Source organism: Quercus suber, unplaced genomic scaffold, assembly GCF_002906115.3.
Source record: "Quercus suber isolate HL8 unplaced genomic scaffold, Cork oak 2.0 scaffold_244, whole genome shotgun sequence".
NCBI lineage: Eukaryota > Viridiplantae > Streptophyta > Magnoliopsida > Fagales > Fagaceae > Quercus > Quercus suber.
The window spans coordinates 886,803-902,929 of record NW_027069701.1 but is presented as its reverse complement, the minus strand read 5'-3'; the positions used below and the strand labels follow the sequence as shown (position 1 = coordinate 902,929).

The 16,127-nt window shown below is 37.9% G+C and overlaps 1 protein-coding gene across 1 annotated transcript; it reads right to left on the bottom strand.

Moving 5' to 3' along the window:
- Positions 1–6,449: 6,449 nt before the first annotated feature.
- LOC112013235 (protein MLN51 homolog) lies at positions 6,450–15,238 on the bottom strand. Its single transcript, XM_024045625.2, has 12 exons — positions 14,251–15,238; positions 11,610–11,712; positions 11,260–11,462; positions 10,325–11,163; positions 9,723–9,837; positions 9,397–9,516; positions 8,951–9,006; positions 8,787–8,832; positions 8,551–8,618; positions 8,397–8,475; positions 6,945–7,035; positions 6,450–6,850 (listed from the first exon to the last, which is right to left on the bottom strand). The coding sequence occupies exons 1-9, from the start codon at positions 14,823–14,825 to the stop codon at positions 8,591–8,593; spliced, it is 2,085 nt and encodes a 694-aa protein (XP_023901393.2). The 5' UTR covers positions 14,826–15,238; the 3' UTR covers positions 6,450–6,850; positions 6,945–7,035; positions 8,397–8,475; positions 8,551–8,590.
- Positions 15,239–16,127: the final 889 nt, after the last annotated feature.

The window sequence follows — 16,127 nt, the reverse complement described above, 5'->3', positions numbered from 1 at the left end:
ATTATATTTGTCCATAAAGTGGATGACTTCATCCAGAAGGATGAAATATTATCAAATCCACAAAGTGGACGAGCTTGTTATTGTCCATATAGTGGACGAGTCTATTAAGACCATAAAATGGACAACTTCATCCTAAAAGGGTTCAAAATTATCAAGTCCACCGAGTGGACAAATTCATTATGTCTACAAAGTGGACGAGTTCAATAATAAGTCCACAAGAGAAACAAACCAGGTCCATAAAGTGGACAGGTTCACAAAGTAAATGAGTCCATTACTTAACAAAGTGGACAAGGTCATTGAAGCTAATGGCTTTGTAAAATTGCCATTACTTAGCAAAATGGATAAGTTCATTAACAAGCCCACCAAGTGGACGAGGTTACTAGCAAAACCACAAGATGGACGAGTACATAACAGGACGGGTTCACAACATAATTGACGAGTTCACCCATGAGGGTAAGTCGATGGTATAATCCACAATGATAGTAGGCGGATTTACAACAAGTGGATGGACCTGATTAAGTAGACGGGTCCGAGATTGAGCCCGAAAATAAATAAATAAATAAAGCAACATACCACATAAGCACGAAGAATGAGCATACAGATCAACAAATAAAAAGCAACATAAAATATGCTGACAGCGACGGACATGTAAATACCAAAGATAAAATAAAGTTTTTACAAACAAAGCCTAAGAGGCATTGTCCGGAAATTAGATTTACAATAAGGAAAAAAACAAGTTCATAAAGCCAGGGCATCTTATGGGGCCTTGTCACCTTAGGAGGAAGGCCTTGGGCATCCTGAGTTGAAGGGTCTTCAACATCGTGAGGTTTGGCTAACGGAGTAATAACGGGAGGGTTCGCGACAGGCTGAGCAAGAACGATGCCATCATCTGGAGTGTTATGCTCTAACTCTGTGGCATCAACGGTTTCTTCTAGAATAGCGTTGCTTGCAGGTGTTGACAACAAGGGGACATCCATAGAGACCTCTGCCAAATCTAGGTTAGGGTAATTGGATTTGACTTGTTTAAGGCAATCCTCAAACCCAACACTATAATACTCGACGCAGGAATCAATGTATGCCTGTGACTCCTTGAAATATTTTACAACGTTGGCCTTGGCCATCTCTACTTGAGCCAAAAGATCCGTCAGCTCCTTCTCTGCCGTCGCCTAGGCCTCTTGCTATTTTTTCCTCTGACGACCCTCCTCCTCAAGATTCTCCCTCAACTCTTTTACCTCCAGGTTAAGGGTTCGAAGGGCCTTCTTGTATTGTTTTTGCTCATCGGTCATATTCTTAATATGCTTATGAAGGCGGGTGATCACTCCTTCCTTGGCAACGCCCCTATCATACAGTGCCTTCATACGAACCATTCCCTACAGCACAGGGTTTCTATCAGCTAAAAAAAAAAAAAAAAAAAAAAGATTGCTCTATTCCATGCTCAATACAAGGGTCTACGTCCTTGTCCTTGATGATGGACTCCATCATCTCAACGGCGTAGTCCTTATGCGTGAGAAGGCGACGGTCTGCTCCTTGGTTGATGGGGCCGGTAGTAAACATTAGTCCTTTACCCGCCCCGTGTTTGGGAAGTGACGGCTTCTTAGACGGCTCGTCAGTGGGAGTCATGGACACCTTTTTGATCAGGCAATCGTCCTACCCATTAGGCTTCCTCTTGGCCAACCCCTTTTCAATGATCTTAGGGGCTGACGAGGATGCCCCCTCTTTCAACTTAGCTTGTTTTTCTTCCTCCTTCTTACGAGCAACAGTTGCCCTCACCCTTTATCTGGCTACCTCCATCTTTGTAAAGACAAGAATGATGGGAGTTACAACAAGTACACGAGTACAAAGACAATAGGAGAAATTAAGGATACTTACGCTGACAAGAATAAGCGTTTAGCTAACGAGCTCTCAGCATCGGTTCCGGACCTCCAGAGTAAAGGTGCAAAGTGTCAAGTGTAATAAGGTCCCGACACTTTCGCTGCCTTAACGGGATCTTTGTTATCCAATGGATAAAGGCTTCTTGCTCGTCTGAAATATGAGGACGAACACTAGCTGGAAAAGCAAACGACATTAGAAGCTTGAAAAAATAAATGAATAAAATATGAAATAAGGACAAACGGGGTTAACCTGAATCTTTGACAATACCCCAAGTATTATCAAAACCATGAGGCATTGTCTCCCACTCGTCGGGACGGCACACCCAATCCATCCCTTTGACAAAAAAGTATCTATCCTTCCAATTCCTGTTTGAATTGAGCATATCTGACACCAGCTTTAACGCTATTTTCCTTATAGCAAAATGATATATGCCCTGGGATGAGACTATGTGTTGGGGTCTATAGTACCAAAAGAACTCGTCCAGCGTAAGTTGACGGTTCCCACCACTTAGACGGTCCCATAAAATCTCGACTCCTATAAAAATCCTCCAGGAATTTGGAGCAATTTGTTTGACGAACAAACCAAAGAAATTAGCCAGCTGACGATGTAAAGTCGTCAATGGCAGCCTTAACCCTACCGCGAACATCGCATCATACATGCCGACGTCCGCAGTCTTCCCTGAGTAGCATTTCTCGTACTTCCCAGGGAGACGAATTGGAATATGGTCAGGGATTTGGTAGCGATCTCTTAAATCCTTAAAAATATTGTTCGTCCTCTTTGGTAAAAAATCATTAACGGTCCACAGTCTAGGGAGAATGAATGGATGAGTAAAACCATCTCTGGGGCTTCTTGAACTTCCAACCTCTGGAGTTCCCTCGATGGCATTCTCTTCTCCGTCAATTTCTTCTCCATCATTACCTTTAATTTCCCTCTCACTTTCAACTTCCCCTTCATATACTTCCTCATTCTCATTTTTCTCTCCTACATAACTTTCCACGTCCTCGTCAGGAGAACGGGCTGACGTTTCTCTCTCCAACGACCAGGAATGACCCTCCTCGGGCTCCTGACCTATTTGGAAGACCTCGTCATAGCCTGCTCCATCACGGACTGACGACTGCTCACTAATTGCTTCCTTAGACATTTTTACCTACAAGCGACAGAGGCATTCTAAGTACCTAAGTTGACGGCCTCTCTGTAGAATACCCAAACAATTAAAGCAAACAAAATGAAAGACAGAAGAAGACGACTTACCAAGTAGACAGCTTCTAGAAGGATGACAGTCTCAACAGAGGAATGTTGACAGGGTAATAAAGCGACAAGAATAGAGCTCTTGAAGTAACAAGCTCTCTTTGAAGAATCAACAATGAAATAGGAGAGAATGAGGGGGGAACGGAGGTATATATAGAATGAAAAATTGCACGGAAGACAAAGCGACACCCTCGTCCAAAAGCGGAACCAGTTGAGTTGCACCACATGTCCAAGCATTAAATGAAGGCTGCTTGAGGCAATCACCATAAATGATTCTCTCTCTTGAAGCAAAGAAAAATTCATAATAATAGAATTTCAACTTCATAGCCCTATCAGCTTAGGCTAACGAAGCTATGAAGTAAAGGGCAGCTGATAAGGATAAAATTACAAATATGAAGTCACCAATGGGAAGGCAAGAAGGGACGTTCCAAACAAACCCGTTGGCATTATTGACAGGTGACAGCAATATGGTGGCTACAGCTTTAAGCTGACGTAGTCAAGATGGAAAGCCGACGCCATTAAGCTGAAGGAAACACACAAGGCTGACAATTCTGGCATAATCTTGGCTTGGCCTCCACGCATGCATATATAAGGAAATATCTTGTGCCCCACGCTCAGTGTTAGTCTCCTACAAGGAAAGGATTCCGCAAAATACGCTTATAAGGATTCCTATAAGGAAAAGACTTCCAAACCAAGGAAGAGATGTCAACTCTCTACTACTATAAAAGCCCCAAGACCCTCACAGACCAAAGTACGCATAATTTACCCTAGTTCTAGCACTCTAGAGTTGTGAGAAAAGTTCTAACTTGACATTTGGAAGGTATTTGGCCAGCACCACACCGGTGCCCCTTGTTAGGTCTTCTTTTTTTTGTTGTGCAGGTGTTATTTCGAGCATGCAAGGACCGTGTGACTCACTGGTGATTTTTTCGGCATCATCACTTACAAATCTAAATCAATCAAATTTAGGGTCCATTCATCATTCGAAGTTGTTGGCAAATATTGAAGTATAATTTGTAATGAACTGAAATTCATTCTCACCAACACTAAGAGTCTTATAGCTCAACTGGTTGTGGTTGACACCTCTTAGTCTTTTCAAGACATCCAGACTAGAGTTCAAATTTTCAATTTCCTATTATAACTATTGAATTAAAAAAAATAAAATAAATAAAATAAAAAAAAAAAGGGAAGAAGAAGAAGGAAGAGAGGGGAATCTCACCAGTAATAGTTCAATAGCCACCAAAGATCTACTGCCATGCTACATGCAACCATTGTCAATATTGACGAAACTAAATAACATAAGCTAAGACTTCTTCTTTTTCTTTTTTTTTTTTCTTTTTCTTTTTTTTTTTTGAGGTGGAAATCATGATATATTAATCATCAAATTGTAATTGGATTAAAGCAAAAGGGGAAAAAAAAAAACAGTAATGACTGGGCCACTACATCAAATCTAACTAAATTAGCGATGACACAATAGGGGGAGAACTCCCTTCCAAATATGCATGGATTTGCAGCGTCTAGCATATTGGGCAAGCTCATATGCTACCCTGTTGTAGTCCCTTTTTTGATGCTGAAAGCAGCTGCTAACAAAAGTGCCTCGAGCAAGCTAGATCCCTTGAATGATGTGGCCAAATTCATTGCCAATAGAGCTATCGTTGATGGCCTGGATGACCAAGGGAGCATCAGCTTCTAGTTGATGAAATTTCTGTTAGGAAAACCAATTAAAGTCACATGCACAATTAATAAATTGAAGCGAACTTGTGATTTATTTTGTTAAGTTGAAAGATAAGGCTGTGAAATTTGGGGCCCAAGACTTTGTGACCCATCACTTATGGCTACTTCTAATTGTTCCCAAATAATAACTAAAGGTATGTTTGATAACTATTTTTCCCATTATTTTCTATTTCCAAAAACAATTTTCTATTTTTGAAACTAAAAAACTTGTTTGACAATCCAAAATGGACAAAAAAACAAAAACTGTTCTTAAAGAATAAATTATATATAGAAAAAAAATAAATTAATCAAGCAACTCATAAACAAACTTTAAGCTTATTTGAAAAAATAAATAATCCAAGATTGAACATGTAATATTAGTGATAAACTCGAGTTCAGTTCATGTTCGAAGTAAAATTAATAAACAAACTTAAAATTTTAATACTTAACTCGATTAGACTCATTTATGCCCACTATGATCATAATCACACAATGTGTCATAACGACTAAGAATATTTAATATCTATTCTTTCAACTCTAAAATGCTCTTTCTATTTCTTAACTATAAGTTGGCGATTGGAGTATAAATTTACCTTTTGACTAGAGTCTCACACAGTTGCAAGTATTTAGTTCAACTGTTCGTTAAGTTTTTCAGCTATTTAAAGTTTAAATTGTCTCTTATGAATCCCGCCACTTAAAAGTTTTTCCCCCAAATCTTAAGCTCACCTTGTTGGCTTTTTCATGCCACTTAAAATGTCTTCTTTTTTTTTTTTATTACTTTCAAGCCTAATTTGTTTCTAAACCACTTTCACTAAATAAGCAAATCAGTAAATTATTAATTTAATTTAATAAATTAAATTATCAATTCATAGACTTATTAAATTAATTATTAATCTTCTTTGACTTTCCTAAAATATTTATATAAAATAAAAATAAAAATGGTAGCAGCCACAGGAGTGAGTCTACGGGTAGGGCCTTGTAGGATACACACCCACATATAGGCCCTTAAATCATCCAAGGGAGAATGCTCAAGTGACAGTGAGTAACGAATAAAGGACCAGATTTTTCATCAATAAATAAAGGACCCGATTTTTATTTTTATTTTATTAATATTTTGATAAAGATAGACTACCACAAAGAATTGAACTAAGCATAAGCATCAAAGCCACAAGGGTACTAAGTTCTAATTAGTTTAACTAGTAAAATTTATTAGAGTCTTGATCTAATGACAAAAAGCTATTATCAAGATCGGACATCATAAGTTAAAACTCTCAAAATAAAAAAATAAATAAAAATAAAAACAAAAAGCCACATGGGTATAAACACGTATTTATTATTTTCCCCCCTAATTGGCAACTCACATTATATAAATCACATGTGCAACCTGACCTGTGTATATATCCATCTTATTTTTCCCCCCTTGTATTAATAATTGACGTCCATCTTTACTCTTCCGCAGTATTACAGTTAGAAAGGCCACATTCTAAAATGAGTTTTGTTCTCTCACTTCTTCTCTACCAAAATTTACGTAGGTGGTGTATTCTCTACAGACACTCATTTGTAGGTTACATTCGGCCTGCCTTCTGAGTCTACAAATAAATAAAATAACGCAAACAGAATAATTATTGCCAAGCGTTGCATTACCTAGAAAAACATTCAGTAATCACAGATAATAGCTCACTAAAACATCAAGTATCCTTTCATTACACCAAATACCAAATACTATTCTGAAAGTCCCATGATCAACTAAAACTCTAACCGCAAGATCCCCAAAGCATAGTCAACTCCAGAAAAATCCCATACATAGAAAGGGTCTCTCAATAAACTTAACTTGTTATTGTCAGGAAAAAAAATAATAAAAATCCCAAACCATTTATATAAATAAATAGAAGAATTCAACTCCACCAAGCAAACAGCTGCTGCACAATAAATGTTGTTCTTTTTCCCTTTTCTTTATAGTTTTGGAAGCTGGCTTACATTTCTCACAAGCTTCAATAAAAAACCCAAACCACAAGAAAACCTGAAATCAACAAAAGCAGGACATTATCAGTTTCATCCAATGTCAACTGGCGAATTTAGAAGGTCAAGGATTATCCTTTGAAGTAGATTCTTACCGCAAGTTTAAAAAGGAACTGCCACCCGTCAAGCCACAATATTGTTTTTAAATTATTTAGTGCAGCATGAGCAGGTGTTTGTCATATATAACTGCATGAACAGAGACAGAGACAGAGACAGAGGGAGGTTAAAACAGAGACAAATAATAAGTTAATAACTGCATGTGCAAACTAAAGAGTAGATACAAAGAAATGGTGGGATTCCAAGATATTATGGATCTACTAAGCACCAAAACTAAAACTTGACAAAGGCATATAGGTTCCAGAGATCGATTAATGCTTTAATCACATGATAATCAACCCTGTAATATAGGTCTTTCCCTAAGACTGGATCATATGGGGTGTTTGGCAAACCACAAAACCACACAAGCAAAGTACAAGAAAACTGGTTTTAGTTGTTTTTAGTTTGGTAACTTTTTCATTAAAAAACTGGTTCAAAATGGGACCAGGTATGTTGCCATATAAAAAACCAATTTTAACTTTGGTTCTTTCAAATATATTCCATCCAAAATCATATTTTTAAAAGGACAAAGTTCAACTACAAAATTGGTTGTAGTCTAAGGCTACAACTTCCTTTAAAAGCATTAATGTTACAACATATTTTAAAAATCTAACCTTGTATGTTCATTACACTTTTAATACAAATATCAAATTTTGTGTCAATCGAATATTATTTACTATATGATCTATTAATTTATATTTTATATATAATTTAAAACTACAAAAACTTGCAATTTAAACAATTTATTAATGACATAACTATTGAACTTTAATTTTTTAGAAATTTCGCTAGCATGGATGATATAAAATGAAAATGTAATCCAAGGAGTATTTGTCAAAATTCACATCCAATAAAAAAGTATTGAGTAAGGTTGTAGCCTTAAGCTACAACTAATTTTGTAGCTAAACTTTGTCCTTTTTAAAATTTGATGTTTTCACATACTAATTCCTATCTTTAACTAATTTTAAATTTGACATTTTCATATGATGCATGTTAACTAAAACTGATTCTGACCAGATTCTAGACAAACTAGAAAAAATTAAACCAGTGAGTTCAATTTGTATAAGAACTAAACCAGTCCTGTAGTTTGCCAAGTACTCGCATAAATTACTAATAGGTTTTCCTATTGAGGGTGAGTATACTGCAAAGATAAATTTGAGATCTCACATTTTGTGTTGAATTGCAGAAACACAGTGTAACAGATTGAAGAGGAGGGGGGGGGGGGGGGGGAGATATCAGAATACCAGGTCAGAAAACATTTAAAATTATTCTTTTATCCCTGTGAACATAAAAGGTAAAATTTGAGAAATACAAAATACATGGAAAGAAATATATTAATCAGAGCAAGATTATTTATCTAAATCTCATGGAACATATTCATAAAAACTAAAAATTCTGAAACCCAAAAATACATAAAAGATAAATATATTAATTGGAGCAAGATTAATTACCTAAAATATCATGAAACCTATTGCGGCCCAAAGTGCTCCAGAACAAAAGCTGGAGATCACAAAGGGCCTGGAGGAAGGCCTGCAGCACCAAGCAATCACAACTCAGAATTTTGTGACACCCAGACAACACAAGTTTAATTGGGTGGTATTAAACCTTTATCTGCTTATTAGAACAGGATCCATATCTAAGTACTTCACTTTCCAAAGTTCATCTCTGAATATCTGCATGGATAGAAAAAGGCAAATATAAACAATCACACAAGGCAGAAGTATATAGCACAAGGAATCAAGTCCTATCCGCCACCACCCTATCCAGGGTGGGTAAGTCTGGATAACTTGGCAAGCCTCAAAAAATTTATTCCAAACTCAAAAAAAAGAATTTCAACTTGCCTGCGGGGCTTATTTTGTCGCTGCCCAAATTCATCGCTTGCAAGTTCTGCAGGAAAAGTGAAAACATGTTCCTTTTGAGTACAGAATTATAACAAATAATAAAGTGGCGTGTTAAAGAAAGTCACACAAAAGCACAAGACTACAATTTAAGGATTGTATCTTACCAGGCCTCTGTGAAGGCTTCCATTCATTATTGGGCTTGTTCAAATTATTTTCTTTGCTACAAAGGAACCAAAAAAATATGAAGATTAGGACAATGCAATGTTGTTGGAATAACCGCATCAGTTAATAGTAGCATAATCAAACTATCAACTTTCACCATATGACTGTAGGAGGAGAATTTTGTGTTTACAATGACATGTAATGATCACATGCCAAACAAACAGACAAGACAAAGTCATACTATTGAGCATATCTCCACTAAACGATTTAAGTCATACTATGGAAGATGGTTATATAAGAGTGTCTTGAAGTTGAAGCAAGCATTTTAACAAAAGGACTGAAGTCAAAATAATGCTTCACTAGACACCAAGATAACCAGACTAAGCAAAACAAAGCAAGTCATCAGATCATTGTAAAATATCAAACTCATGGAAAACATTCTACCAACCTTGAGGCACCCACGGAAGATGTCTGTCCTGAAGGGCGAGCATGATAAGCACCGTCAACAATATATGGTGAACAGTATGTAGCCCCCAAAGCTCCTGCTGCACCTGCCAAAACCGGTAGCCTGAAGAACAAAATGATCATTACTAATCCCTTTCAAAATAAACAAAACAAAAGAAACAACTGGACTGATGCAGTAGAAAGGAATTAATTTCTCATTCAAACTTTCATCCCCAAAGCAATTTTAATAGTAGGCAGTCAAGGTCAGAAGAAAAACAAGACAAATAAAGATGAAAGGAAACCGCACATTTACAAAAAAAGATTACTAACCATGTCATCTCAGAATTTCCCAAACCAAGTTGTGGTTGAGCAACATAACCAGGGAACGCCATGCCAACAGCAGGAACTCCAACACCACCAGGATGCTGGCCTCCAAATTGCATTACTGGAAGTACAACCAGATAAGAACTAGAATAGATAAATAAATAAAACTCACAAAAGTTTGATAGAAGGGGGAAAACAAAAATTATACTGATATTCCATCAAATTTGCAATAAAATAGAGCTAGATAAACAATTCAAGATACCAAAGCTATTCCCAAAGACCTAATGGGGAAAAAAAAGCATAATACGTAGATAAAATTAATTTGGTTGCTAGTAGAAATTAAACAATTTATTTGTATATTTAATAAACTTAGTGAGAGAGAGAGAGGTGGGGGGGGGGGTGGGGAGAGAGAGAGAGAGAGAGAGAGAGAGAAGATAAATAGCACTAGTTCATTACTAAGCTGCACAAAAAGTAAACTTCAAAGACTTGTAAGTGTCCTGTAAATAGCAATCCAAAACTGAGCATTCTGTGTATACAACGTTACATATATTTTCCCTTATTTGTAATTTTCTTCTTAATAGTTGAAAGTAAGATCCAAGAAACCTCACCTGGCAAAAAGGCAGGAGTTCCAGGGAAGTTTTGATCTCCATGACCAACTGTCATGTTCCCAGTAGCTCCCATAACCTGAACCCCACCGTACATAAAAGATCCCCTTCCAGCACCTTGAGTATTGGCTTTTCCCTTTCCAACCAATGCACTTTTAGATTTATTTGACTCTGAAGGAGATTCGGCTTCTCCAGATTCGTTAGAATTTATTGAAAGAGCTGTTTTTGGTGGGGAGGAAGACTGAGAACCACTACCAGGCCGCTGGCTTGACTGCTGTGCAGGAGGTTGACCCCTACTTTGAGCAGGACCTTTCTGAACAGAATGGAGTTGTGTTGAAGAAGAAACTCTATTGACTTGATTATGAGGTGGGCCCGGTTGATAATTCATTTGCCCTGGGATAGATAAACCCCTTCCCTGAGCCCTGATTGGAGGAGATTGTGTAGTATTGACTAACGAGGATCCAGAAAGTGGCATTTGCATATTAGACAAAGGCTTCCCAGCACCAGGGTTGATGGAATCATCAATGTAAAGCTTGTCCATGCCAACAGATTCAGCTATATTCTTCCCCCGCAGCAATGAATTGGTTTGTTGGACAGAAGAACTGTCATCCATCACAGCTGGGTGCAGACCTCTGTAGGAACTACCTGCTTGAACATCCCTTTTCTGCGTCAGTGCGATGTCTTTATTGGAAGAGCCTGAAGGGTAAAATGGAGGAGAAGCAGAGTTCAAGCTTGAGAACACTTGTCTCCTCTCAGGAACAGGATCAGATTCCACATTTGAGGTGGATGTGAAAGCTCTCCCAGAGTTAGTATGGGATGTTCTCTCAAGAGGCTTCCCAGATCTGAAACATCAGCAAACAGTATATTTTAAGCCTAACCTGATGAATATAGGGGAAATTTTTTTACTGAAAGCCATTAAGCTCAAAGTTTAAACTCACTGTCTGTTTTCAGTTTGAGGTGCCTGACTTCTGTTTCTATAGGTAGGTTCATAGCGTCTGGGCCCTCTCCCCCTCACACCCTTAGGTGCCTGGTTCTGATTATTATTGTTAAATGCTTTAGACCTATTCCCTCTTGGATACCCTCGATCAGTACCTCGACTTTTACCACGGCCTCGATAATGACCCTTGGAATTTCTCCGACCCTGAAATTATAATAATGTTTATGCATCAGAAAGGCAAATGAGAGAGAGGGAAAGGGAACAGTCCCTATATAAAAATAAAAAAATAAAAAGGAGGGAACAGTTAAAACAATAATCATCACACAGATTGCGCATATCTAAAACCACCACCTCATCATAATGCCTTTCCTGCAAATTCATCTCCTCAAACTTGTCATGCCCCCATTTACGATCATCTTTGGACTCCCACAGCCTCCTTCCACCATGTGTCCGCCTAAACAATGCAAAAATCAGGTTAAAAAAAGGATTATACAGGGTGCTCAATTTGCTTAGCTGTTTGAGAAAGGTGATTTTTTTAAAAACAGAAATTTTAAAGCGTGCATTTCTTGGTAAGGCAGTTTTTGAAGTTACAGCTAAGTTCTTTGCAAAAACTGTTAAAAAGTGTTGTTTTTGCCAACCCGTCACTCCATCAGGGTGAAGTCTAGTGGTTGCAGACTTGGGATGAACTAAAGTCTCAAACATCCTCAGTTTGAACCCCACTAGGAGTTTATCTGGATTACCTGACACAGTTCTGGCAAGTGGGGTCATGTATCCGTGGTTTAATCCCCAGGGGTGGGTCCAAAGGGCCCTGCCTTGGTGAGGTTTTGTGTCATAATATATTTTTTTTTTTTTTAAAAAAAGTTTTTTTTTTTTCTATCAACAGATAGTTGGATAACATTGGTATTAAATGAAAAGGTGAAAAAAATAAAAAGAAGATGAATACTTGAGATTTGACAGGTGTGATAGATGAGCAACTATGAGGGCAGCAGTGATGTGAGAAAACAGATGAGATAAGTGTGAGTAAGGGGAGGGTGCTTGTCTGATATTTTGGTCACTAAGCCAAAAATTGAGGGTAATTTAGGTATTGAGGACCCAAAAGAGGCAAAAACTTGATTTGAGGTTTAAAATTGGCATTTTTGAAAAAACTGCCTGGTATGTGCAGATTCTAAAAGCCGTTTTCAGCGTTTTTTAAAATCACAACTCCATCAAAAAATTTAAGCGAAACAGACACAGTCTTGTGCTTTTGACGAAAACAGGAGTTTGCCCCCAAGAAATAGCAGGGCCAAACAGACACTTCAATACAGAGAAATAATAGATAATAAACCATATGAAATGGAAAGCAACATATAACAAAGAAGAGATCCTTATGAGGAAGTGAAGTCGTAAATTGCATTGAAACTTTTAAATCCAAAATAACAAAAACAAATGTTACAGCAGTAAAATTTTGTAATAAGAAACAAAATATTAGTGCATGAGAACTGTAGAGTAGAGTCTCACTTTGATCTGTCAAACACCACTGGTTAAAAGGACTTTATAGTTTATACTAAAGTACACTGTAAACACAAAGAAGCACCTCAAAAACAAAGTCATGGCCAAAGGGACGAGGGAGAGCCTAGCTCACCCAGAATATACAACTGAATTAAGTTCATGTCCTACAGTCAAGCTATAATTGCGATTTGTGTTGTTTAGCTGTTTGAGAAAGGTGATTTTTTTTAAAACAGAAATTTTAAAGCGTGCATTTTTTGGAAAAGCAGTTTTTGAAGTTACAGTTACGTTCTTTGCAAAAACTGTTAAAAGTGTTGTTTTTGTCAACCCATCACTCCGTCAGGGTGAAGTCTAGTGGTTGCAGACTTGGGATGAACTAAAGTCTCAAACATCCTCAGTTTGAACCCCACCAGGAGTTTATCTGGATTACCTGACACAGTTCTGGCAAGTGGGGTCATGTATCCGTGGTTTAATCCCCTGGGGTGGGTCCAAAGGGCCCTGCCTTGGTGAGGTTTTGCTTCATAAAAAAAAAGTTTTTTTTTTTTTCAACAGATAGTTGGATAACATTGGTATTAAATGAAAAGGTGAAAAAAATAAAAAGAAGATGAATGCTTGAGATTTGACAGTAGGTGTGATAGATGAGCAACTATGAGGGCAGCAGTGATGTGAGAGAACAGATGAGATAAGTGTGAGTAAGGGGAGGGTGTTTGTCTGATATTTAGGTCACTAAGCCAAAAATTGAGGGTAATTTAGGTATTGAGAACCCAAGAGGCAAAAACTTGATTTGAGGTTTAAAATTGGCATTTTTGAAAAAGCTGCCTGGTATGTGCAGATTCTAAAAGCCGTTTTCAGCGTTTTTAAAAAACACAACTCCATAAAAAATTTTAAGCAAAACAGACACAGTCTTGTGTTTTTGACGAAAACAGGAGTTTGCCCCCAAGAAATAGCAGGGCCAAACAGACACTTCAATACAGAGAAATAATAGATAATAAACCATATGAAATGGAAAGCAACATATAACAAAGAAGAGATCCTTATGAGGAAGTGAAGTCGTAAATTGCATTGAAACTTTTAAATCCAAAATAACAAAAACAAATGTTACAGCAGTAAAATTTTGTAATAAGAAACAAAATATTAGAGCATGAGAACTGTAGAGTAGAGTCTCACTTTGATCTGTCAAACACCACTGGTTAAAAGGACTTTATAGTTTATACTAAAGTACACTGTAAACACAAAGAAGCACCTCAAAAACAAAGTCATGGCCAAAGGGACGAGGGAGAGCCTAGCTCACCCAGAATATACAACTGAATTAAGTTCATGTCCTACAGTCAAGCTATAATTGCGATTGGCATTGTTTAGCACTACTGAAAATTGTGGCACCCAAAACCCTCAAACTAATCTACACATAATTCACCTCACAACAAATCTAACAGCATTAAACTCCAAAAGATAATGCAAATTATAGCTACATTCTAAACAAACTCCACATATTATAAATAACGGGTACCTGGGTCGACCACCAGCATTGTCCCTAAATCGATCATCATGCATATAGAAAGCCCCGGCAGTGGGTACCGCGAAGGGCTCATTCTCCTTCTTCTCCTCCACCTCTTCCTCCTCGTCTTCCTCCCCATCCTGACCCTCCGCTCGCCCCTCTGCCGAATCATCCACTGCCCGCCTTTCCTCGCCGTGCACTTTGCTTTGATTCACCACAGCAACCGCCGAATTCTCAACTCCAACACGTGCCTCTCCTTCACCACCACCTCCGCCAACTCTTTCCTCATACACCCCCACTTCTTCTTCCTCAACAAGTACTTCATCTTCCTCTTCCACTAATTCCTCTTCCTCTAATAACTCTTCTTCGTCCAATTCTTCTTCGTCTTCATCATACTCCGCAACCCCGCCCTGACCGTCCGATTCATCGGAATGAATCACAGCCCTCGGATCCACCCTCGTCTTCTCTCTCTCCTCTTCTTCAGCTTCCTCATCATCACTCGCTTCTCTCCTCCGCATCGACAACGATCGCTTCACATCCTCTGGATCGCTCTCATACTCCAACTCTTCTTCACCCGCCGAAGCCATCAATTCCCCCCTAAAAAAAAAATCAAAACCCTAAACCCCCAAACTATCTCGAGAACCAAACGCCAATCCAAAGACAAAAATTCCACTCAATCAAGCCCCCAAAACCCAAACTCCCTCCGCCGCCAAACGCCAATTTTAAAAATCCACAACCAAAAACACAGAATAATAAATCAATCTCAGTCAATCTGAACCAGCAAAAAAAGCCCTAAAAACGCAAACTTTCTCGGCAGCCAAAAACCAATTGAATAAAACCTCCGACAAATCGGAACCCTAAACACCCAAAATCGAGAATAGTTAGGGTTTTATATATATAATTGGGATCTCAGGGGTAGCGTTTACGAAACCCTAGAATTTTGAGAGAGAGAGAGAGAGTTTGGGATTTTTGATTTGTGTCGTCAGCAATTGAATAAGAAAAGACTTTGTACAAGGAAAGGCAGAGATTTTAGTAAGGAGGAATTATCTTGTTTGATTGAGGGTATTTTGGGGGATTGAATTTTGGGAGTAGAGGGATCTGGGAGTTTGTGATTGGTCAGCTTAGCTATCTTGTTTTAGTTAGATTCTAACACGTCACTTGGAGAGAGTAAGAGAGAGAGAGAGAGAGAGGGGCTTAAAGAGTCACATGTGGTGGTCAGTGTAGATGAATCTTTTAAAAGCCTGTACAATTGTCCAATCATTTTACGCCACGTTGGCTTCTAAAAAAGAGGAGTCCTAGAACCGAAGCATCACGCATGGCATCATCAGGATTGTCTTCTGTTGTCCTCCCACCGTAGGAAAGAACAACCTCAAGGTGCGTCGGTGTACATCGATCTCAAATTCTTAATTCCACATCCATATTATTGGGCACAAAAGTAAACAACAATAATTCTAATAAGTTTAGTCTAGTGCCTTGCAAGGAATCTCAAATTGGGTCACACTTGCAGTTTAAGGGTTGCCAGACTCGAGTCGTGTACTTCGTAAAAATGTTATGTCACGACGGCTCCTAAAGATATTCTATGGGTTCAAATAGATTTGATCAATGATCACACATGTGAAATCCTTTTTTGTTCATAAAATAATAATAATAATAATAATTTTGTGATATTTACTTCATGTTTCGAAGAATCAAGAATTCTAAACCAAATTCATAAAAAAAGAAAAAAGAATTCTAAACCAAATGAAAGTTTAGAGCATTCACATCAGTCCGTGTATGATAGAAAAAAAATATATATATATATATATAATTTACACAATTTTGCCCAAAAATGACTTATTTCAATTCATGTATAATTGTGTTAATTTACAAGTTTGCTACTGTAAGGTCTG